This window comes from Poecile atricapillus, chromosome 2 (assembly GCF_030490865.1).
Source record: "Poecile atricapillus isolate bPoeAtr1 chromosome 2, bPoeAtr1.hap1, whole genome shotgun sequence".
Taxonomy (NCBI): Eukaryota; Metazoa; Chordata; class Aves; order Passeriformes; family Paridae; genus Poecile; species Poecile atricapillus.
This window is the reverse complement of record NC_081250.1, coordinates 83464160-83489574: the sequence shown is the minus strand read 5'-3', so window position 1 is coordinate 83489574 and position 25415 is coordinate 83464160. Positions and strand designations below refer to the sequence as shown.

Sequence of the window (25415 nt, the reverse complement as noted above, 5' to 3'; positions counted from 1 at the left end):
CTCAGCTCGCTCAGTTTCTTATCAGTCCCTCTGGCACTGGAAAGTGTCAAGGTCCAGGCCCCAGTGGGGCACAGGAGTGAACTCCTGGTGTTTGTCTGGGTTTTCAGTCCAGAGCAGGTTTGAACAGATTCAAGAAAAAGGGAAAAAATAGTCTGGGGAACTTCTCTGCCTCAGATAACTAAAAACTAACTAAAAGTAAAGGAGAGCTCTGTCCTGCTGTCTGTCCGTGCTGCAGATAACACACCAGGAGCTGGATGTGGGGTAGTGAGAGCTGTTTTTGAACACAAACTGCGGCTGCTTCTTCCCCCACTTCGCTCTCAGAGCCAGTCTTAAAGGTGCAGAACTTAATATGTAACATAAACAAGGCAACTGAGGATACAAGCTTCACAAAGTCACCCCACAATACCCACCCACTGACCTTTAGCTTTCATAAAGTGAGGGCAAAGTGAGAATGCATAATTTAATATTCTTAACTCAGTTTGGTCCCTTATTTTGCAACTCTATCAGTTATTGCTGACCCTGAACCCTTCAAGATTTCCCATTAACACAGAGATTCTACTGTATTCACTAAAGAACTCATTTCCACCTCACTCCTCTCCCTCCTCTCTGTATCTGTCAAATCAAAACCAATCTAAACAGAAGACCAAAAAAATAATAAAAAAAAAAAGCCATATTAGAATTCTTTTGTGGTTTTTTTTTAATGTGCAGTATAATGCCTCTTCCTTCATCAACATCACAGAGTAGATTTTCAAATCAAAATTCTGGACATTATCATTCAATTTTGTTTAGCCAGGTCCTAAGCTTTTTCTGAAGTAATAAACAGTGTAAATAAACAATACATGAAAGAAACCCACATTTTTATTATAGTAAGTATGGTACAACAGAAAAAAAGCTCCCATCTTAGGAAATTGTCCTTGAAATTCAGTTAATTTCTCAGATTTCATTTTTATGGGTCTAAATTAGATGATCATTCCAGGTAGTGATGGCATGATACCAGAAAATCTTCTTAGTAAATAATATACTGTAAATATTCTTCCCTTTACTTTTTTTAATTTCTGATTCAATTCATTAAACTAATTATAATTCTCTTCTTCCTTAACAAACATCATCATATATGCTATTATCAGAATGAAATTTGAAATATATTTTTTAATATTTTCTGAAATATAGATTAGCATGCAGAAAAATGCTGATTATTTTTTTCTCAAGCTAGAGAAAAACAGTCATTTGTTTTGTGCCCTATTATTATCAGGATGCCAGAATTTTTCACTAGACTATTCACATTAAAAACAAGACATACCAGAGGAAAAAATCAGCTCATTTTATAAATAGAGAGAACGAACATGTAAATATGGATTCCAACCCCTCTCAGGGCTTTTGTCCATAGTACAGTAGACACAATGAAATCTCGTGTAATATCTAAAAATTATATGGAGGAAAACAGGCTTTTACACTAATACTCAACTTTCTGTATCTTTATAATAACACAGTGTACTTGTTATATTTGAATTCCTTTAATAATTTTAATTACATCATCTGATCAAATTAAGGTAAAGAACATGTTTTGTCCTTCATTTTTAGACTACATTCTTATGCTCAGTCAATACTTCCCCTCATTATTTAAGTTTTACTTTAGAATGAACATCTGCAACAAATGATATCACCAGAATAGTTCTAGCAATATTTCTATTTTAAATACAGTTTTAAAGTTGCAGAATTGCATTTCTAGAACTCCTTTAGAAATGGTCAACAGAACATCTGGCATCCTCAAGAAAAATAGGGAAGTCTAGTACTTGAAGCATGGAAGAATTTGTGTTCCATCCCTGTCTAAGTACTTTAGTGAGAATCATGATATTTTGGTGCAAGACATCCTGAGAAAACATCCAGGACTCAATAAGACTTTCCTCACTTTGGAGTCCTCATCTCATAGTTTTGTACTATTGAGGAAAGAAACTTGCCAGACTTTCAAGATACTAGGATCATAAATTAATATCAAAGTATAGAAAATTTTTGATTGAAAGTTGTTTCTCCGCTGACCATTTCAAGACTTTTTACATTAATCTATTTATTCTGTAGGACTTAAAGAAAGCCCTACAATCTGATTTCAGGTCATATGGGGGTGGCATGGGGCACTCTGGTCAGAAAGCCTTTGATGACATTGAAAAGAAGCATTAACCACTGGGATGAGTGAATATCGTCTTGGACAAAACCTATTTCCTTCTCCTGTATAAACTGGACCTGAAGTTTCCAGAAGGCCAGAGTGGCTATTGCAGAACTAGATTTGGATCTTGTTTTTTACAACGCTTACCACCAACAGTGCTTATAGGTGGTTGCGGGCTGGTATTCAAAGGTAAACCTCAGTGTTGGGTTTCCAGAGACAACTTAGTACCCCTCATATCAGTCTTATGGCTGGTTTTGGAAAAATTGTTTCACTTTTGGCTCCACTGTGTACTCTGTTTCACTTTCATATGCCTTTTCTGCAGTTTTTGAATACAATTAAATGCAGTGATATTTATCATATATATATATCTGCTTCTGCAGAGAAATTCCATTAATTAGTCAAAATTAAATATAAATTTACAAATTGCAAAAGTACTTTTCATTGTACTCATAACTGCACATTCAATTCAGTGCATACTAATGCTCAGTTAACATTAAAAATAATCAAGGTTAAAATTTCAGCCATTATATTGATGTAAATTTATTCTTTCTTTCAATTAAGCTATTTGAACTACATTTTTAATTACTTATCAAGCTGAATATCATACCTATGAAAAGAGTTGAATTTCTACCTATAAAGAAATATTTTACTTTTCCCTCTTTGTAGAGATTTTTTTTGGCCCTATGACTTTGTAATCCAACAGCTTAGATGACTGGCAAATAGGATGGGGAATTTCTGTCATGGAGGATCTCTGTGCAGAAGGAAGACAGAAATTCATGGGAGATAAATTAATTACATGAATAAGACTGCTAAATGCTTCAGTCCTTGATGGGGCAACTTATGAACAAGATGTCACCTGGTTTATCTATTTTTTTGCATATGCATCCCACTACATTCTAAGTATGAACTTAAAGTCATCTCAGCAAAATACAACAGAAAATATTGCAAAATAGAGGGCACCAAAAAGGCAAACAAACCACCAGTCATATTATTCATTATTTTACATTGACCTTGCCATGACACTTGAAAGGATTTTGACACTTTCTCTTTAAAGCTGTGTTTAGCTCTCCTCACTTGAGAGAGGTTTTATGATAGAGTCACTAAAGAGGGTTTAAACACAAGTATAGAAAGGGGAAGAAAACAAAGCTTGGTCAAAGTACACAAATACAAAAGTGGAACAGATGTACAGTATCTGCTGGTACATTAGCCCAGCAGACTTTCAAAGTCTATGAAGACTCACTTTGTTCTCCTTTGTTATACCACTTTGTTAAGTGTCAGCTTCTCTTTGTATTTATTTAATGCAGACCTTATTTCTTCAAGATGTTTGACAGAGAAAGTAACTACAAAAATGTTTACAGTTTCATACACTACCGTTCATTTAGACAGCTCCCACATCAGTGGTAATTTAGTTATGGCAGTACAGCCAAGCATGAGATAATTTTAGTCCATTTTTATTCTTGAAGAGCAACAGCTGTGCCACAGAGAACACAAAGAACTCTTCTAATTGTCGAGCAGACCATGCCGTTAATTATTAAACATATTTAAGCTTCTCAACTCTTTAAAAGCCTGTTGGTGTCTTAATGTCTTATAAAACCATACTTTCTAAATACAAGTAAACAAGTGTTCGTGAAATAATCTACTTTCTAGTAATTATCTATTTTGCTTTTTATATTTCTGCCCCTTATGAAAGGTACTGCTGGTACTTTGCTATGACTATTTGTTTCCAAGCCTTCTGAAGTAACTGTTTCAATTCTGCTTGTTCCTTTGGCACTCTTCAATATTGGGGTGGCAAGTATACCTAATATGGACACATACTCTCTAGAAGCTAATTACTTCTCTGTTTCATTTCCACAGATATGTCACTGATAACAATATTAATGACGTAATATATAATAATGACATATATATGTATATATGTTATATATATAATATTAACATATTATGTCATAATAATGACATAATGCCTGTGACAGGCATTATCTTTACAATATTGGCTGTGGTTGGTGATAAATTCCTATAATTTCTCTGACTGTACTAGTTTAATCGCAGAACAGTAACAACTAGAATGGGTCTGCAAAGGCTGTGTAAGTTGCCTAAAAGAATTTCTGCAGAAGAATATGAAAATTTTAAAAAAACAAATTTTTTTTTGTAGATGGCTCAGCTTGTCTGCTCTAAATGTGCTTTGGTAACACAAATTGTAGGATAAAAAGTTCAGGCACATAGTGCATTTACAATATCTACTTAATTTGACGTGTATCAAAAAGAGAAAACCCCAATTAAAACAGATCAGAAGCCTTCCCTCCCCCAAAATCATTTCCCCATCAAAGGAGGCCAGGAAAAACCAATTTGCAGAAAATATTAAGTTGGCTCTAGTATTTAATGAACACATTCACACTTAATGACAACCTGACTTATGAATCCCAGTTATACTGAAAACTAACATGCATAATACCTAGCTTCTATGGATTTTATTAGATTTTGTTATGAAAACAAACATAGATCTCTCTTAGATTCATAGGAATAAAATATATTTTTTTTTGTGCCATTAAACATTCAGTGAACAAGCAACCTAGAAGCCAACAAATCTTTTAATAGTACTTGAAGATGTTGTGAATCTGCTCTTATGCCCCATTAAAAAGGAAGTTACTTCTCAGAAGTATATATTTTAAATTTCTTTAAGAATATAACAGCAATTCCTTGAATACAAGTTGATTATTGGTATGTGAGGCACTTTCTCTATAACACCCTGCACTTCCAAGATATTTTAGGTTGACCTTTCAAAAATTCTACCTTGTGTATAACTTATACCTTTGAAAAATCCCATCTTTCATTTCTAGAATTCATGTTGTTCCAAGATGCAATAGCTTTCCAATAAAATTCAAGGCCATTATCAGTGCACCTGCCTCAAAAATACACTCCTGACTTCATTTTAAATTCAGTATCAATTAGGAAAATATATGCATGGATTTGTTTGGGTTTTTTATTTGGTTTCTTTGTTTTTTAATTTGTTTTTAAACCAGAAACTTTCAAGCATAGTTATTCAAGGAAATGGAAACTGTTACGAATTAAGGATGTTCTGCATGTAATAAAATTAGTTAGATTCTCCAATGTTTATAATAGTAATTTTACATACTCAGTTTTTTCATCATGAAGAATACATCATCAAGGTAGGGTTAGATTAGATGTTAGGAATAAATTCTTGACTGTGAGGGTGGTGAGTCTTGGGAACAGGTTGCCCTGAGAAGCTGTGGATGCTGTATCTCTGGAAGTGTTCAAGGTTAGATGTAACTTTGGTTAAGCTGGTCTAGTGGAAGGTATCCCTGCCCATGGAGGGGGTTTGGAACTACATGATCTTAAAAGTCCCTTCCAACCCAAACCATTTTATGATTCTCTGAAGGACCCCTCAGAGTATATGGTCCTTTCACGGTGACGGAGGACAAAAGACGTATTCTTTCCAGTCAAAATGTTTTTTATGGAATCTCCTTCATGATGTGAATTTTAAACAAAAAATCTGTTTCTGCTGACAAAGAAATGTCCTGAAGCTGTGATCAGCAGCTGCTTTTTTCTGCTGACTGGAAAAATTGTTCTTAATTTTTCCAAAATCTGTTTGTTTTTTTAAAATAATTTCTGCTTTATGTTCAACATTTGATTTGCTATCAAAGATAATGAAAAAACACACTGAAGTAAAATTATGTTTCATAGTGATGATATTGTCTATTTCAAAGGTGCAAATTTTCCAGAAAACTGAATTTTGCAAGGACTGAAACTACTTATTCTTTGAAGTTAAATCTGATGATCATTATTTTTGTGAAGTAAGGAAATGCTGACCTATGAAAGCATTTGATTTCTAAACCAAAGAAACGTAACTTACCATTTTGAAAATTTAAAAATGTTTCCTTTAAAAATTTCTTAATTAAACTCTTGACCTGTCCTTGTCCAAAAAATATTTTGAAATGTACGTCATTTAGGAAAAGTCCCAAATCCATTTATATGTTTGCATATACATATTTACTACTGACTGAAAAAAATTACTTTCTTTCCCCTCCAATTTTGCTAGGAAAAATGAAAAGTATTGGTTATATCTAACCCAAAGTGCATTATTCTTTTATCACTCCATCAGAATGAGAAATCTCACCAATACTACCTCTTACCCTAATTCATAACATATTGATCAAGTAATTAATTAATTGCTCTGAAGTACATAAGTGTAAGAAAATATTTTAAAATTACCCGCTTGAAGCACTGCTTGTCTGCCTAAGCCTGGAAAACTTTCAATGCAGTATTTGTACGGGGGAAATATTTCCATGCATTTGAACATACGTTAAGATTGTTTTACAAGTTTTAAAAGGATGTATGTTAAGTCTTCGTAGAGTTTCTGTTTTGCTACCAAACAAGTTTATTCTAAATTAAAAGAGCTATCAAACAGAATTAAATAATGCTAAAATACTTTTCCACAGGGACTTAACAGCAACAAAGTAATATACATTTAAAAGGGAACAAAATAGGTCCCTAGAGTACAGTATAAAGGACTGAAGATGTGTTGAGTCTTTGATCATGTGCATTATCAATTAACACTATTCTGATTAAACCATGTGTTACTTACCCAGTAGGAGTCCTGATTACAGCCCGTCCTGCAGATGGGATTATATCTCCAGTTAGCATCTTAAATGTTGTGCTTTTCCCAGCTCCATTTGTTCCCAGGAGTCCAAAACACTATCAGAGATATAATAATAATAATAACAGTAATAGTAACAATAACAATCATAATAATACAAAAAATATGGGTTACTGAAAAAAAAAAGAAATATTACCCCTTCAAATTTCTCCACTTCCCACATTTCCTATTATATGTCTATAAGAAACTATATGGATAGAATGTGTGTGCAAATTCCCTTTCCCACAAAAAATCAATTTAAAAAAACCCCATACATATCATATTTTGACCCCCAATTACTAAAAGTTTCTTATTTAGGATTCTAGCCTTCCTCTTAAAACCCTGACCAACAATTAAACTCATTATTTATCCGTACTGTTAGTAAATGCTACATTTCAACAGGAGGATTTTAGGTCCTACTTCCAATCCCTGGATATCAGTCCATATTTCCAAGCTTCTCCTGAGCTGCTTCACTCTGTACAAGTGAACACCAAACATCCAAGAGACGGACTCATTTTGAACACTTACTTCAGGCCTCTAGGTGCAATAACTTAATGCTTAAGATAGGATAGGATTCATATTAAGTCTACCCATAGCCGTTTATGATTTTGAAATACTTTTTTCATAAACTTTCTTATTGATATGCTTTAATCTACAATAACATCCTTCTGGTTATCTCAGTTACCCAACAGCTGATCAGTAAGCAGCAGGATATCACTGCATCTCTGCTGCCATGTGCAACTTTCTCAGATCTTCCAATTTTATATTAGCAACCAAGAAACATCTTTTCTTTATCAGTAGTTTAGAAATTAATATCTATAATTCCCCAAACCATCCTAATAATGAATAAAGAGTCCCCAAGCACAAGCATGTTCAGCACTAAATTTCAATTTATTGAAACAATTTATTTGTATATGCTATATTCAAATGTACTGTGGTGAGTACTGGTGGGAAATGAAAAAATAGAAACTTCCACGGATACTGAAGGGTTTAATTTCCAGCCTTGGAATGAGCTTGGATTAATGTAATAGTAAAGGTACACAGACATTAACTAGAGAAGTTATAAACTTACGTTCCTATAAATGCAACTAAGAATATGCCTTAAGTAAGTGAGTAAGTAAGTGTATTAGGTAAGATGTGTGCATGTGAGCTAAGTCTATTGGCTGAAAAACAGATGCTGTGCAGCAGAACTTAGCAAAGGTGATGGGTAATTAAGTAAAAAACAAACTCAATGTCAACTGTCTATTGGACCAAAATGTTACCTATTGCTGTGTAATGCGGAAACCTTTGAACTATGGCTGACTTGTTGCTCCTCCAAATCTTATGCCTTTGAGACTGATGCCTTATCTGATATATCTGAGCAATAAATCACCTTTATCGGAATGGTGGTACTATCCCTTGTTATTTTCAGCCCGACAGGTACTAAAAGTGTGCTGTGGTAACAAATGCAGAATTCAATCTGTAGTTTGCTATTGAATTGGGTAATATGTTTTCTCTTTGAACATTAAACTGCTATGTTACCTTACTTGTTTTTATGTTAGCATATAATACAGTAATTTGGTAAAGATAAGCAAGAAGTAAAAAAAATTAAGACTGCTGAATGTTCAACCAAAAAATAAATTAACAGTTCCTTCTTCAGCACCACCAGTTTCTGCTTTTATCCAGTTATTGATTTTCAGAAATTACTACAATTTATTTTTTTCTGCTGCTACCTACAGGCCTTTCACTGTAGACACACTGAGTATGTATCAACAATTGCTCAGAATAAAGTGTTACTTTATAAAATGGGAAAAAGAAGACCCCTTTACCTCTCCCCTTGATATGCCCAAGCTTATGTTTTCCACAGCTGTGTTCTTCTTACTGAAACCTCCATAACACTTCCTGAGGTTGTACAAAAGTAGGACATCATTTCCAGTTTTTCCACTGAAGAGTCTCTGTCGCTCCATTTCTACATCAACATCTTCTGAAGGGCTCTCCATTCCGTCCATGCTGTTAACTGAGCAATGACCTCTACAACAGAGGATGATAGTAAGTGATATATGGCAAATTGGTCATTGCCGCACTCTGCATAACTCTTATTTTCCTGGTGGTAAACCCTTAGCACTTAGTGATCAATTCTCATCAGAATTCAAGGGGAAAAAAACCTACTTGTATTTTTTCTGTAGTTTGCATTAATTTAGGCATACCATGTTATCAGAAGTACTTATCTTCAGTTGTTCAAAGGAACATACCATTTTCTTTCTCCAAAAATTAGATCAATACCCGCTGTGGCAGAATACAAATGATAACACACCTTGTTTTCCAGAGGAGATCCCAATGAAGGAAAAGGCGTAAAAGAAGTAGTAGTGTTCCCTGAAGGGACATTTCCACAAAAATCCAACCCAGGAAATCCATCTCAAAGGGGCTCACGTAAGAATCTATTCCAAAGTTCCTGGTCAGGTCAAATTTGATCTGATTGTATGAAAGCTCTATTAAACCCTGGCCTAGGCAGAATTGTGGGAATATGATGAATGCCCATTTGAGGATATTGTAGATGCTTTGAAAACTCTGCATTAAGACACGGCAAGGATTGAGGAGAATAAAGAAAAAAGAAAAAAAAATTAGTTTTCTAATAAGCACACTTGCAAAACCGGATACTGCATTCATATTTCATGGTAAACTGAAATCTAAAGTGCATATTGTGAACTATTTTGGGGACAGGGTTCATATAATATTGCGTTTTAGACTTTGTACAGCCATGGCATTCTTAGTAGAAGTTCACTGAGGCTATCAAAACACATATAGCCATGATGGTTCTATTTCCTTAATATTTTAATATTTGAATACTATTGAATCTAAATCACCAAGTTAAACCCAAGTGAATACCGAATTTTCTTACACACTTGCATGACACGTAATCCAGATTTGACTTCAAACATCAAGTTTTTGATCTGTACATGAAGAGAGCCATGAGCATTCTGGAACTCCTTTCCATCAAGTTGTTTAAATACCATTATGACTTATTAAAATTACATACATCGAGTGAGAATGCACTGTATAAAATACTATTCATACAATGAATTAATAATCCTAGGAATATGCAGTTTATATCTTATGTCAATATTATTCAAACACATTTCACAATGTATATAATCTATTTAATGGACCAGAACAGCTCCATTTATGTGCCAATTACAACTTAATGGTCTAGAAAATGTGAAAGTTTCAATTAACACTGTTTTTCCATTATTACATCATGCTTTTTTGGGTTACAGACAAGTAATTCAAGATGGTAAGTCAATACAGTATATTCTAGGACAGAAAAACCATGAATATTTAAAAACCACAAGTTTTTCTTCTGGAAAAATCTTATCTGTATATATATATATATATATATATATATATATATATATAAACACACATAAGAATGTTCTCAAATATATATATGTATGTATGTTTGTGTATCCATTTCAGTTATGAAATAGGTAAATGAAAGATTTTATACTGACCTGCACTTTGGAAATTATAGCTAACAAGCGAGGTAAGAGAGTCACCAGCATGGTACACAGGCCAAACACAAAATTTAAGGAGATGTAAGAAATAAAAGCTACATCTGAACTTGAGAAGAATCTGGATGCAAGATACATCCAAGGTAAAGTTGCATATCTGAAGGTTTAAAGAAACAAAACTGTCACAAGTAAGTTATGTTTTTGCTTCACCACCCCCAAAAAAAGTCAGTTATCACACTAGAAAAACTGCAGTTATTGTTTCTTATTTTTAAGGCAGGCAAACAACTCTTCAGAACAAATGATTCTAAAAATGGACAAATCTGGAATACATATTCTTTAACAAATGGGCTTATACTTCCTTAGATGTACACATATTTACTGCCATGTTATCTACAGATATGATCCATTTTTGCATATATGAGCTGCAGATATTTACTTTGACTGTTCCAGACAACTTGCAGTCGTGATTTCTGAATGATTGCAAACCCATGCACCTTTTACACAGATATAGAATTAAAACCAAATATTTAAAGCGTAAATCATGGATGCTGAGCAGTTATCTTTTCCGAGAGGCTTTCATAGAAAGAAAAAAAAATAAGGTAGTAAGCAAAGAGAAGAAGTAAAAAACAATTTTTGAACTGGAACTAGTATATTGTGCCAGTGATATGTAAAAATTGAAAAATACTCAGACCATGTTATTACCTTAACCAGGTAGTCAGTAGAGTAATAGCTATCAAAAATGAGTGCATAAAACTATGAGGACAAGACAGCATGTCTATGGCTACATCATCTTCAGTGAGAATCTTTAAAGGAAGGAGGAAGGCACCTCCATTATGACAAGTTAAAGGATGCCTATCCAGAATGAAGCATGCACATGCACATGTTTTTATTTATAAAGAGATGTTTATAAAGATTAAAACAAGGCCCAGGCAATCAGAGCATGCATGCCATGTAAAGAAAACTTATCTTTCATTCAACATAATGGAAGATATATCTATCAAACAAGCAGTATGGACTGCAGGAGCATAGGTATCACCATACACTGTCGCACAACGAAAAGAGTATGTGCAGTGTATACATAAACACTTCCTATATAATATTAATATGTATAATTGGTTTAATAGTGAGCTCAATGCAGGAGCAATTAGCCAAAAATCTGTGAATTCACTTCTTCATTGCCTTAAAGTGTAGTTTAGATTAATAAATTAAGTAGAAGTCCCTTTTGAATTCAGCATTTTGTACTTCGTAGATTAATCATTTGCATTGGAGAATGCCAAAATCCTTTACCTTAAAAAAACAAACTTGCAAATCCTGCTGGGAAGTAATAATAATGTTATCTTCAGTTTACAGGAAGATAAAGGTTAAATGACTCAATGTTTGACTCTCAAATTAATTTGGAAGTATTCAGGATCCCACTCTACTTTTCAGCATCCTTTTGCCAGTCTTAATCACACAATCTTTTCTTCCCTTCATGCACATACCAAAATCACTGTTCTCAGAATAACAATGTCATAAATAAAAGTCCATCCTTGGAAACAGCTCAGGAAAGAGACATGATTTACACTGCTGTTGCTGTGCTGTAAATGAAAGCAAAATTTGATTTGCTTGCTTATAGCTGCTAAGAAATGAGTAAGACTTTCAGAATCCTAAAATTATATGATGTTCAAATGTAGCCTTTAAAGTTGCAGCCAGTCACACCGACATTTCTATTCTCTTTCTCTTCCTTCAGCCGCAGTTGCAATTTAGTATTTTCTAAGCATAAAGGACAGAACATTTTGGACAAAACTGCTTAAGCATTTGGACTAGAAAACACCTCTGCAATCATCTAAAAGAGAAAGATGTAGTTTAGTTACACTTTTAAGGAAATCACTTTTAAAGTAGCAAACTAAGAAACTTGATTATTCTTTCCAGCACACCCTCATCTCTTTAACTTTTTTATATATTTGGGCTATTTCTATCGTTGTTCTAGACAAGAAAATCTGCACAAATGTACCCTGAAGAGAAAAAAACATTTTTAAAGGAAAAAAATGCAGATGATGATGGCATGCAGATGACTGAGGATTATATGCACAGTACTGGGGAAGAATAAAATGGCCACAATAGGCTTCATCACATTTACAGTGTACTTAGGTTGAATAAAGGGTAGATTAGGAAAAATGGCTACTCTAAAGCTTATAAATGTCCTTGAGACATGTTAAACTTAGAGACAGCTATTGGATCTTTAATACATGTTAATACACATTGAATACACAGATTTTCTTGTTAAAAATCACTGCAACATCTGTTATATCAGCCAAAGTTGAACACTAGAGGTTATATATATAACTAGGGGTTATATTGAGCTGCATCTGCAGTCAACAAAATAAGACCCATTTTCATTCAATGACTTTTTTTCTAAAATACTTGAAGTTTACCTCAACATTTTGTTTAAAACAATGCCAGCATAACTGGCACTTGATAGTACACTGTGAGCAGGGCCAAGGCCCATAGCACATCAGAAAGAACATGTCATGACTTCAGTAGACATACAGGTCTGTACTATGCGCTTCAATTGTTGCTTGGCTAAGATTTCTATAGAAGACTATGCCTTGCTAATATGACAGCAACTGGATCACAATAAGGATTCAATGGTTGTAAAGCTAATAAAAAGGTGTGAGATTTCATAGTGTGAAACCTTTGCACTAAGACTGGTTAGAATTTGTGCCTTTAACTTGAAGGAATCACTTGAAGGAAATGCAGAAGAAAGGAAGTGAGGGTTGTACACAAGATACAGAGAGGAGGAAATTATGAATTTCGGATGTTTCATGCATGTTATTTACAACATCCTAGCATCATGACCTCTAGAATATTTTATGCTAGTTTGGCTATTCACATCCTGAAAGATGAGCTCAAACTGGTACTCTAAGTAAAAATACTAAATAGAATTATGCAAGGAATTTGGAAGGTTTTACAAGAGGACTTGGCTTGTTATGGCTTGCAAAGGGCATTTGATGAAGGACAATTATGAAGTCTGGTTCTGAATAAACTTAGGCTAGAATTTCAAAGAAAAGATCCAGCTTTGTGGATACCTAAACAGTTTTCAAAAAATTGAGTTGCTCAAGGCACAAAACCTTGAAAACAGTTTCAAGGTGCAATATATTAAGTTGGGAGTTTTTTTGAAGGGTTTATCCAAGACTTTTTCTGGAATAGAATATGTCCTGATGTTGTAGAAAGTTCTTTCTTCTTTCATTCTCTACCATCCTCTCATGAAGCAGCTATTAGCTAAACATTATCTAAACATCTGTCATGTAAGATATGCACTCTCCCCTACAAGAGTAGCAACAATTAGTTACTTGAAATAAGTAAAAATAAACTTCTCAGAAGCCTTTTCCTTTAAAAATTCATCTTCAGCATTTCTAACATCACCTTAGACAGCACATAGGAAGATTTGTATGACCCAGTATGAGTTGAGCCCCAGTATGTTTCAACTGACCTGGGGCTTCTGTCTTTAAGTAAATAAATAACTTTAAAATCAAACTGTGTTGGAAATCTTACCCTGAAATCATTGTGTATTACGTAAGTTGTGCATGTACAACAAAAGAACTTTAATTTTTCCCCTCTAGTGACACAACAGAATACACTACTAATTTGTTTGGTCCTAGGGCTGAACACGCTTACTTTTATAGAGATATCAGCCCTCTGTTTAACCAGTTATTTTAACCTTCTATAACAGGATTGGTTTTTTGGTTGTTTTGTTTCATTGGTTGCTTGGGGTGTGAGAAAATCTGACTCCACTTTTTGTGGTTAATTTTCAAACTCATGTTTCAGTGTGTTTTCTTACTATATTTTTCTGAATCTTAATCACTTACAAAGACAGAAAACCATGCATCCAGCAGCAGGTGCAAACTACATCTAAAGATTTATGTTTGTTTCTTAAAAGCTGTAATTCCACAGTACCATTTCCAATCACATACCCATAGAGTATCAGCAGGAGAACAGTGGCTGCCAAGTTCTTTTGGAAAGTGAAGGCTGATAGCTGGAAGACACTAATAATACCAACACACAGGGTCACTGGAGTCATGTAAAACACCTAGAAACAGAAGGAAGAAAAACACTGAGCAGGTGAGCATCTCTTACTGGTCTAACTAATTTGCATTGAAAGGTTTTAAAAATTAATTTCTCCATACTTGCAATACAATTATACTGTAAGTTAGGAAGAAATAGGCAGAAGAGCTTGGAGATTTGATAGTCTGTACTTGCTGTGAAACTGCCTCCTACATGTGAAACAACCTGACATGATACCATCTGACTATAGAATATCCACCTTAATCCTATTTCTATTGACCTTTCCAATACATCAATTTATCAAGCCAACTCTTACAGATAATGAATCCATTTGGGGCTACTGCTCCAAAACATCAAATTACACTGTGAATAGAGAGGTCTGGTTTCAGAAACAGCAGTTTCACTGACTGGTGCTGCATTCATATGGGTGAATAATAATAATGCAATTTTAAAAGAGATTTTAATGAAGGACCATATGTGCTGATGAAGAAAATTACATCTTTTAGTGGGAATGGACAAAATATATAAAACCTTTACAGACACTAGGCAACAGGGAAAGCAGTTTCTCTGTTCTGTCTCGACTTAATGGCAACCAAATACTTAAGGGTGGCAGGATGGGATTGGTACAGGAGATTCATATCCAAATATTCAAGAGAGAGGGGTTCTGCTTGCAAATAGCAACGTCAGGAATTGAAAACCTGTGCTCAGCTTCATTTTCAGTGTCTGCCTGCTCTGTGCACTGAACCTGAGTTCACTAGGGTGTTGACTGCCTCCATTTCTGCTTATGTAATATTTAGCTTTATAGCTTTAACCTAGCAGAACTGAAATTCTGAGATACAACAGCAGTAGAGGCAACAAATCAAGGTCCAGCTAAATACTCAGTGTATAAGAACAACATACTGTTAAAATTAGACTTTCACACTGAAGCACAATGAAAACTAATTCCAAATTAAACCAGAGGTCATCATGTCTTTGCTACTGGGAAAACATACTTTTTTTTAAGAGAAGGGCAGTGGAGTAAAATGCAGATGGATGCAATGTTCTCATCTTATTCACAGTGTACCTTTTCCTTGCCATATACAAGTATAACATACCACCCACAGATATATGCTTCATTTATCCTGAAGCTGTTTAAAAAGATTGTAGAAAAGTCACAAAACATTTGAATCCCAGTATTTTTCAGTAGGCCTGGGGCTTCTGTCTAGAAGTAAATAAATAACTTTAAAATCATATTATATTGGAAATCTTACCCAGAAATCATAATGTATTTCAGAAGTTGTGCATGTACAACAAAAGAACTTTAATTTTACCCCTCTAGTGACACAAACTTAATAAAATGTCTCTATTTCTCTTTTAAATCTTCTTAGCACTTGCAATTTTTCCATTTGTTGAATGTAGTAATGAATATTATTCATGCCTATAAAACATCAGGAACAGACTGATTCTCATGAGACTAATTTCATAAATCAAATACTTCTGCAGGCCAAGTAAAGATTCTGCTACCAGTAATACTGGACATAGCCTGTAATACTTAAAATATGTAGAGGGATTTAAAATTTGACAGTTCATATATTCATGTGTTCAGTGTCCCTAAATGATCTGCAGCACAATTAGCATTTAAAGCAGTGTCTGCTCTTTCCCACATTATGATTGATCATGCAGTACTGTGTTGAATTTGTGAGAACATTTTGAGAGATTGGCAGAAAATAATGAGGAGTTGACTTTGCTCACAAAGAGTTTAACCTTGGACTGTTTTTAACCAAGCCTTCTTATCTGAAGCAGCAGAAAAAAGAAATACCAAGATTGACTGGCCAAGTAAATAACATTTGGAAAAATGTGCTCTTATCTCGTTTGCTCAAGTATGAAAATTCTTCTGATTTCAAGCATGGATGTGTGAACATCTAATATTTCAGAATTAGAATGGTCTAAATGGAAACAGAGTGTTTCTGTTCCTGACCAGGGTATCATAGAATCCAACCTAAATATTGGAAAGGACCTTAAGAATATCAGTTCCAACCATTAATCCAGCACTGCCAAGTCCACTACTAAATCATATCCCTCAGTGCCATATCTATATTGCTTTTAAATGCTGCGAGGGATGGCAACTCCACCACTTCCTTGTGCTGCCTCTTCCAGTGCTTGACACAAATAAAAGGTACTGATCATAAGTATCTCTCATATTATCCACAACAACATGTAACACAATTATCCCTTAAAGTAGCTGACTGGTATTTTCAGTTTTCTCCACTAATTTGTAAGGTTTTGCCAGTGCATGGCAAAATTCAAAGCATAGAAATTACTGCTATGAGCTGCTGTGTGGAAGACTCTGTATAGGCTGATTAGCCAACTTCCTTTTATTTGTAAAACAGTGTACATAGCTAAAGCTAGCAAATCATTTACAATTCAACTTTGGGAGGCAAGGATCACAATCCCCATCCTGCATTAAAGTAGGAATGGTGACTTCATGTTTAACATGTCAGCCAAGAGCTGTCCCTCTGCACAAGTCTTACTCATGTATCTTATGACCATATCTCCTTTTGCTCATTTATAAGAAACTAGCCTAAAATTTACACCTGAGCACATGCTGCTCTACATAATACATACCATATCATAGCAGAAGTTAGCAAGCCAGTAAGTTTTGTAGCCAAGGCCTGTGATGTGTTGCAAGCGTTTCATCCCAGATACTCTGTCTTTGACTATGGCAGTTCCAATGGATGCAGTAAGGATAGAGAAACCCAGCATGATACACAGTGCTACCCCACATTGACGAACATTCTCCATTCTAGGGTAAAAAGCGAAATAGTGCAATGAAAACACAATGGGGAAAAATTAGCTAATGCTAGCATTTTTCAGGCCAACTTCTTACCAAAACATTAGACAGTAGCACCTTAATCCTGATTGCAAACACCACAGAATCACAGAATGGTTTGGGTTGGAAAGGACTTTATGGATTGTCAACACCCTGGAATGAGCAGGGACACAATGTCTCTAAACTGTCAACATGTAATTAAAGAACGGGAAAAAGATGTTTTAAGTTACAAAACTATAGGTAAGTTACAGAGCACAGCATGTATCTGAGTTGTAAAATCAAGCTTATGTAAATATTTCCCCTTTCCAGAAAACTAAAATTTAAACCCTCAAAAATCATTTGGAACAGTTACCCTGTTTAAAACTGTTATGACACAATCAGCATAAATTCAATACTTTTTTTTCACAAAATACTGCCATCATTTTTGGTATAGACAGTGGACTTGACAGACAGACCACACTAAAAAATCCTTCACTCAGTAGAACTGAATTGTGTCTATCAATTCACAGCATCTATTCCAGGAAACATATTATTATTTAATTGATAGTTTCAACTGTCTGATGATTGCTGCTGTGAAGCATCTTAAGAGTTCGCTCACATTTTATCCTCATCCAACAAGGCTCCTCCATATGGTTGGCTATAGAGTGTTATCCCTGTGAAAAGAAAAATAAATCATGAAATATTAAGGAATAATAAGGTCTTCAAGTTCTGAAGTACACTGTTAACACTTGTTACATGTATGAATAAAAAGGCTAAATACTTAGTAATCAATAGAAAAGAGATCAAACACCAGTCTCCAGACTCAAACTGTGTCTGCCATGGAGTGATTTACAGAGTTTGGAACCACTAAAAACTAATGAATAAATATAAGTAGTAGTTGCTTTTCTGCATTGTGAAGTTCTTAAAATTGGTTGAACAATATTGCTACAGAATCTACATCACAGAAGAGACCAAATACAAAACCTAAAGTAGAATTTTTTCATATACCTAGTCATCTGGGGTAAGGTAGATTGTTACTGCAATTTATATACTTGGTTTAGATTTTAGATTAAATCTTTCGGCAGTTCTTAGATTACTAATGTTTTGCTGAGAAAAACTGTTTAGCTAAATTCACAAAGAAAAAAAAAAAAAATCACACCTTTGATTGAAACTGTAGAGGTCTACATTAAAAATATGTCCAGTTTGGGAGACCAGGAAAAATCCTGAGCAGGCAATGAATTCTTAGGCTTATTTTGGTTCTTCATGGAACCAACCTTCGGCAATCTAGCAAAAATTAACTTTGTGATTGGAAGGTAGTTTATGAACAAAAACTGTGTCTTTTTGCTTTTTTTTTTTAAGCAAAAGAAGAAAAATTGTCATGGGGGTGAATGTGCAAAACATGGTCGCTGCAAAAGTTGCTGTTCCACTGGATTTGATGCTGTTTGTGACTAATCTCTGCAGATGTGCCTGACAGATATGCCAGCTGCACCGCTTTTGTGCTGGATGGAATTAATTTTCTTCACAGTAGCTGGTATGGAAGTCTGTGTTGGATTGGTACTGGAAATAATGTTTGTAATACAGGGGTGTTTTAGGTATTGCTGAGCAGCACTTGGTGCCAAGATATTTTCTGCTCATCCCTTACTTTACCAGTGCGGAGAATGGGGGACGCGCGGGGCGGGGGGAGGGGGCACAGAGAGTTGGGAGGGGTCTCAGTGTGACAGGTAACCCTGACTAACCAAAGGGACATTCCATACTATATGGCATCATGCTCAGCATGTAACCTGGGAGATGAATGAGGAATGGGAGGGATGTTTGGAGTGATAATTGCCTTTCTAAGTCAGTGTTAGACATGATATGGCCCTGCTGTCTTGGGAATGACTGAACACCTTCCTGCCCACAGGAAAGTGAAATTAATTCCTTGCTTTTCTTTGCTTGTCCGTGTGGCTTTTATTTTTTAATGTATTAAACTGCCTTTATCGTGACCTATGAGTTTTATACTTCTAATATTTTACACTTCTAATATTCTCTCTCACACATCTATCGGGGAGAGTGAGCAAGTGGCTGTGTGAGTGGACCTTAAGTTAAACCATGACAGCAGCATTATTTGATTAGTGTCTAAATAAATCTATGCCACTCCAAATTAAAACAAGGAAAGAAACTAACTTAATCCTAACAGCAATTATATTTTTTCCAGTATCTTTGGTAAAGATATAAATCATTGGTAGCCTTAGATTGACTCTGTGGGGCACCAGTTAATTGAATTTGTTAAAGTCAAGCTGTATAAAGACAAAAAATATCTTAATTCTAGTAATAGGTGCAATTTGACTAAACAAGCATTTATTTTGCCCTTTTAATTTTAAATTCCTCATTTTCAAGCCAAAGTAATCTAAACATCACTAAGGCACTGCATGGTAAAAAGCTGAAAAACAGGATGATGATTAATTCACACACAAAACTTGTACAAGGTAAAGATTTTTCAAATAACAGCTAAACACAGTACACTGAAGTCCAATGATAGTTAGAAAAACAAAAGACAATTCAAGCTAATAACATTTTGATGTATCACTAGTAGATACCTTGCTATTTGTAGAAATCTTTCATGTCATGTGCCTTCAGTGACTGCTTAAAATTTTCTTTTGTTTTTCTTTTAAAGCATTACATTTTTAAACAATTGGTGCCATTTGTTCTGAAGCAAAATTGGTATATCAAAGAAAATTATTTTTTCCAACTGGAACCACTGAATTTCCATTTATATAAAGGAGAAGTAGCATTACAGAAAAAAGTTCAGTTTAGTTTCCAGAAAGTTTTTCTAGGCTTTTCTAATGCTTGAATAAAATTAGTCATATTAGAAGAAATAATCGTGGAACATCCAGAATTGGAAGGGATACACCAGGATCATCAGATCCAACTCCTGACCCTACACAGGACACCTCAAGAGTCACACCATGTGCCTAAGATTATTGCCCAAACACTTCCTGAACTCTGTCAGGCTTGTGCTCTGACTACTTCCCTGGGGAGCCTGTTCAGTGCCCACCTGTCATAGTAGAAATGGACAATGACACCTGTTTCTTCTTCCATCATAGCCCAATCTTTATTGCGCACAGCTTATATTTATATGGTTATCAGAAGGCACCATGTTTAATTCCAGTTAGTTAGGAACTCAGTTCACTGGTTGGTAATGGTGAGTGTACAAGTCAATCAAAACTTTTCCCTCTAACAATGTTTACATACTTTTTCTACTGATTCTTATGGAACAGATCCCTTGTTATTACAGGTGCACTTGTTTTTCTCCCCAAGAATAGCTAGTTAGGTTAACAAAATTTTCATTCTCAATATGTTTTTGCATAGGAACTTATCAGGCTAGCTGCTACCTATACTTAGCCAAAGTAACAAGGCCTGAACCATGATTTTGCAAGGCCTTTCTTTTGTGAAGTTTTACCTATATGTGACACCCACCTGCCCTGTGGATGAAAAACCTTTTCTTTAAGGATATCCAACCTAAATCTCCCCTGGGTCAACTTCAGGCAATTTCCTCAAGTCCTGTCATTGGTCACAAGAGTGAAGGGATCAGTACCTGCCTCTCCACTTCCCCTTGTGAGGATGCTGAAGACTGCAATGAGGTCTCCCTTCAATTTCCTGTTCTCCAGGCTGAGCAAACCAAGTGACCTCATCTGCTTCTCATAAGGCTTCCCCTCCAAGCCGTTCACTATCCTTGTGGCCCTCCTTTGGGTGTTCTCTAAAAGCTTAATGTTTTTTTTTTTTATATTGTGGCACCCAAAACTACATACAACATTTAATGTGAGTGCAGAACAGAGCACAGCAGAGCAGGACAATTCCCTTCCTTGCCCAGCTGCAAGATCTCAGAGGGGAACTAACAGAACTTACAGATTACCGCATTGGTATTAAACAAGTCTACAGCTATTGACTTTGGTTCCATAAACAGAGGCGCACTGCTTTAACTTTCTAGTACAGAATAAAGGGAAACTGTGAAAAAGAGATAATTGCAGGGGAAAATAAAACCCATGACAATAAATAGCATAGTGCTCCTTGCAGTACTGTATCATACAATACCAGTCAAAAGGCAAATTACACTGAATTAATTTCCTTCTATGGAAGAGTCACAAAAACTAATCACACTTATTAAAAGTAGCAAATATTTTTGATAGTCAACTTCCATTCAAACCATGTAGATGAAACAAAGGATTGCATTTTCTTTTAATTTTCACTCACAACTAAAATTAAATTTCACAAGGTTGTGGATTACAAGTAAGACAAGTATGACTGTGCTAAACTAAGTTCAGTTGTGTTTAGAATTAAAAATTCTTTCACTGCATTAAGTATAATACTTGCCTTTCATTCAGTATTTTCAGTTTCTTCAAGTAGCCTGGAGGATGATAATCTCTGAATTTGCTACTTTTTTAGTATAATGATTTCTTCCCTCTACCCCAGCGTCAAAAAATAGATTAATAATTTATACAAAGCCAGTAAAATGGCCTGTAATTCACAGAGGAAAAAAGTTCCCTTGAACTCAATAAATAAGATATAAATTATCTGCAAATACTAGCACAAACCAACAGAATTAACATATGGTATTTGCAATCATATATATTTTATTATTTAAAAAACCCTTCCATGTAATTCTATAACCTATCCCTTCCTACATTTCTTCTAACGAACTAGACCATCTTTTTTTCTTACACATATCGTTGTCCCAATATGGCTGTTAATATGATGTAAAATGTACTTACTGATACTTTCTTGCCTTTTCATGCCCTTTTACTATGCAAAGCTGCTATAATGAGGTTCATTAAGTTGAAAACTATCTGCCACCTTTGAGGACTTAAAACCTATAAATGACAGATAAACTAAGGAGTTGTAAATTATAAAGCTCCTATTAAACAGATGCTTCTGGTGTTTATGCAAGGATTATTTTAAGGACTGTACTTGCAAGCCTTGTGTGAGCAGAACTCAGGGCAAATTTTACCATGTCAGTATTTACAAGGAAAAAGCAAACCAGGCAATAACACCAAGTATGATATGATTCAGCACTAACTCTTTCTGCTCCTTTTCATAAATTTCTCTGTATAAAAATTATTTCTTCCACAACGATTGCCATTATATTCTCCTGTCACAAATTTTCTTTATTGTCCTAAAACATGCTTTGTCTATGTTGTCAGCATGCAGTTGGTCACATTATTTTTACAGTGATGACTTAGGCTTTTTTATGGGCACAGGTGAAAAACTGTAAAAGACACCCATTCCAACTTTTCCAAAACCATGCAAAGCAACTCAGGAACAGGAAAAACTGTGACCGTGGAGAATCTCACACTTTAATGCTCTATTCAGATAAAACAAGAACACCATGATGAAAGACTTTCTTGGAGCTTTTAACCTTCTTTAATACAAACTTTCTGTGTAATTACATATACATATATGTGTATAAACATAAAATTAGACATTACTAATATCTGAAAATTATAATTTACATTTTATGGAGAATTTTACAGGCAGCATCATCACTTATGGTTTCTATTTTAGTTTTCCCTACTAACTAGACATGGTTAAGAAGGTTCCACCCAAAGGCCATTTCACAGTTTCCTTTGAAATAAAGTTTAAAGAAAATTTTCAAAGCATTCAGGAAGCTATAGATCCGCTTTCTACCAAAATTTAGCTGAAAATTAATCCCTTGGTCTCTTCTGCTCTAGTGAAGAATTGAATCTGAAATAAATGAGGATGCTACATGAAATCTTACAATGAATACTAGTATTAAAGTTTTTTTAAAAAATCGATGACTTCAATAGGGAGCCTAGATGGGGCAGCCACATCGCAGAAGGTCCTTTTATATTGAGACATTTTTGTTCTTTGAACAATGATGTAAGAACCGTTTTTGACCACTCTACTTTACAGGTACCATTATAGATGTCAACCACTCCTTTTTTCTTTATATAGCCTTACCCTAAGAGGGAGATTATAGTCCTTCTCCTATACTCCAGCATGATAAAAATGTTTTGACTCCATGATATACAATTAGGTGTGAACTTGATCAAAATTTCTATCTTAAGCTTAAGCAAAAAATATTGCCTTTTAGGTTTTTATTCCTCTTATTATTGCATTTTTATTTGCTCACAATTAAATTACTTAGTTGTAAGAATGCAGCATTTCAGAAGAGATTAGAAAATATCATTCACAAGCTAGAATACCAGTCAAAGGTAAAGGGTTTTGACAAAATTCCAGCATCTTATTTTCCAGAATTTTACTTTCTTTGTTCAAGTGTCTTACAAACTTTTTTTTATATTCATTTATTAACATGTTCCTTTTCATCATCTGCCACTGAATTTATAACCCACTAGAAAACAGAATGCATTTGATTTCCTCAGTTGAGGACAGATGACTTTTTCCCATAATGGTGTGACAGACTTACATGATGATAAACGTAGGAGTAGATATCCACATGATAGAGAAAATGACATTTTTATACAAAAAATTACTGCTGTTTCAAAAGAGACATCTGATCCATTAACTACAATAAATTGACATAAACTGATTGGGCCAATTTCTGTTGTTCCATCTAGTCACATTCATCTCCAGCTGGGCATACACATTTTCTTCAACAGACACACCACTCTTTACATAAAAATCACAAGAAACAAACATTATAACTTTCCAAGCATCCTCACTGCAAAATTTACCAATAATCCCAAATTGTTAAGAGACAGGGGTGAGGAGAAATCTCTCTACTTTGCAGAGAAAGTATTTGAAGATCAGATTACACAATAGCAAAAAGGACAGATTTTTCAATCACTAAATAAATATAATTTCCTGCTGCTGCATACTGAAGAGTTAGTAACTTGGGCTGACAGAACAAAAAGCAACAATTTTTTCAAAGCTTTTTGAACAGATACAAATCCCTATGGATATAAACCAGTGCAAGGCAGCATATGTCCTCTATTCTCTTGGGTAAAATCTTTTCCTTCAAACTTCCATAACAAATCATAAGTCTATATTCCGTGTATCTTCATGACTACAGAAAAGACTAGACAAAAGCAACTAGCCTCCTGCTCAGTTCCTTATTATCAAAACCTCTCACAAACTTAGACCAGTGCTACTGATCTCCACTGAAAGTTACTGGATTTCTCCTTGCAGATAAATCAGGTAGAACTCAGCATATGGTTTGTTATGATTCTTCCCATCTCCAAAGATCTTGGGAGAACTCCAGCTGGGTTCATGTTCAAGAAATACACATAGGGTATTACTGCAAAGTGAAAGGGTTTTTAGCTTTTGTATGAGCAGTTAAGCAAGTTACAGATCTTGTTGACCTCACTCAAGGTTGTTTCCATATCATAGTTGCTGGCTGCTATTGTGTTTACATCCATGGCAATGCTCTACTCTATTCTAGTAAGCTTTTTGCTTACAATTGAAGCAATTTTTTTTGTTTGGTTGGGTTTTTTTGGTTTTTTTTCTTGGTGAAAGAAGAAAATACTTTGTCCTTACAGTCCATTTTAAAGGACCAAATTATTTTTATGTCACTTAAAAGTAATAGAGAAGCACTGGTTCTGTTGACAGGAAAAATGTTGTTTTGTGAAATAACATGTCATTAATGTGAGGCAGATCTACAAAGTCACGTTTCTGAAACGTCTTAACAAGCTTCCTCACAGCAATTTTCAGCAATATTCTAGAACTGACCTTGCCTATAAACAGAGTTTGAAAGAAGGAAAAAAAAAATCAAAAATAATAGATTTCAGTGTTGGAACACAGTATGTGGTCTTTTGACTGCTGACTTACAGGACTGCATATAACAATTTGAATAACAGAACTGTATGAATAGTTCTTTTCTGTTAGAACAGTATCCTCAAATAAGAGAAAGTTAAAAGTCAAAGTGAACTGAGTTCAAGGGGCTCATGTTGCACTGGAAAACTTGAGTTTTTTAGAAATAAAATAAACATATGTATTGGTCTCCGCAAAAAATACACGCATATACATACACATGCACACACATATACAAATATGAGTACTCAAACAAATACATACATACAGATATCTAGGCAGGTAACTTGACCTCTCTTCCCAAGATTTCTGTGACAGTTCCCTCTGCATTATGCCTCAAGAGCCTGATCAGTCCATCTTTATTGCACTTCTCCAATAGATATGGACATAGATAAATTACTTTCTAGTTCTTAAACTCTGTTTCTGCAGGCAGCTAACATATTCTGCCACAAGATTATACAATGAACCCATACTTGTACAAATGTCAGTACAAGACTTGAAATATTTCTTAAGCAC

The 25415-nt window shown here is 34.7% G+C and overlaps 1 protein-coding gene across 1 annotated transcript in view; it reads right to left on the bottom strand.

The window, feature by feature from the left end:
* Positions 1–25415, bottom strand: part of ABCA13 (ATP binding cassette subfamily A member 13) — a 199052-nt gene that overhangs the window by 38053 nt on the left and 135584 nt on the right. The window contains exons 39-45 of the mRNA XM_058831117.1: positions 17755–17809; positions 16952–17129; positions 14257–14372; positions 10304–10460; positions 9109–9362; positions 8624–8825; positions 6765–6874 (exon numbers count right to left, since the gene is read on the bottom strand). Coding sequence (XP_058687100.1) covers positions 6765–6874; positions 8624–8825; positions 9109–9362; positions 10304–10460; positions 14257–14372; positions 16952–17129; positions 17755–17809 — 1072 coding nt within the window. The remainder of the gene's footprint in view (positions 1–6764; positions 6875–8623; positions 8826–9108; positions 9363–10303; positions 10461–14256; positions 14373–16951; positions 17130–17754; positions 17810–25415) is intronic.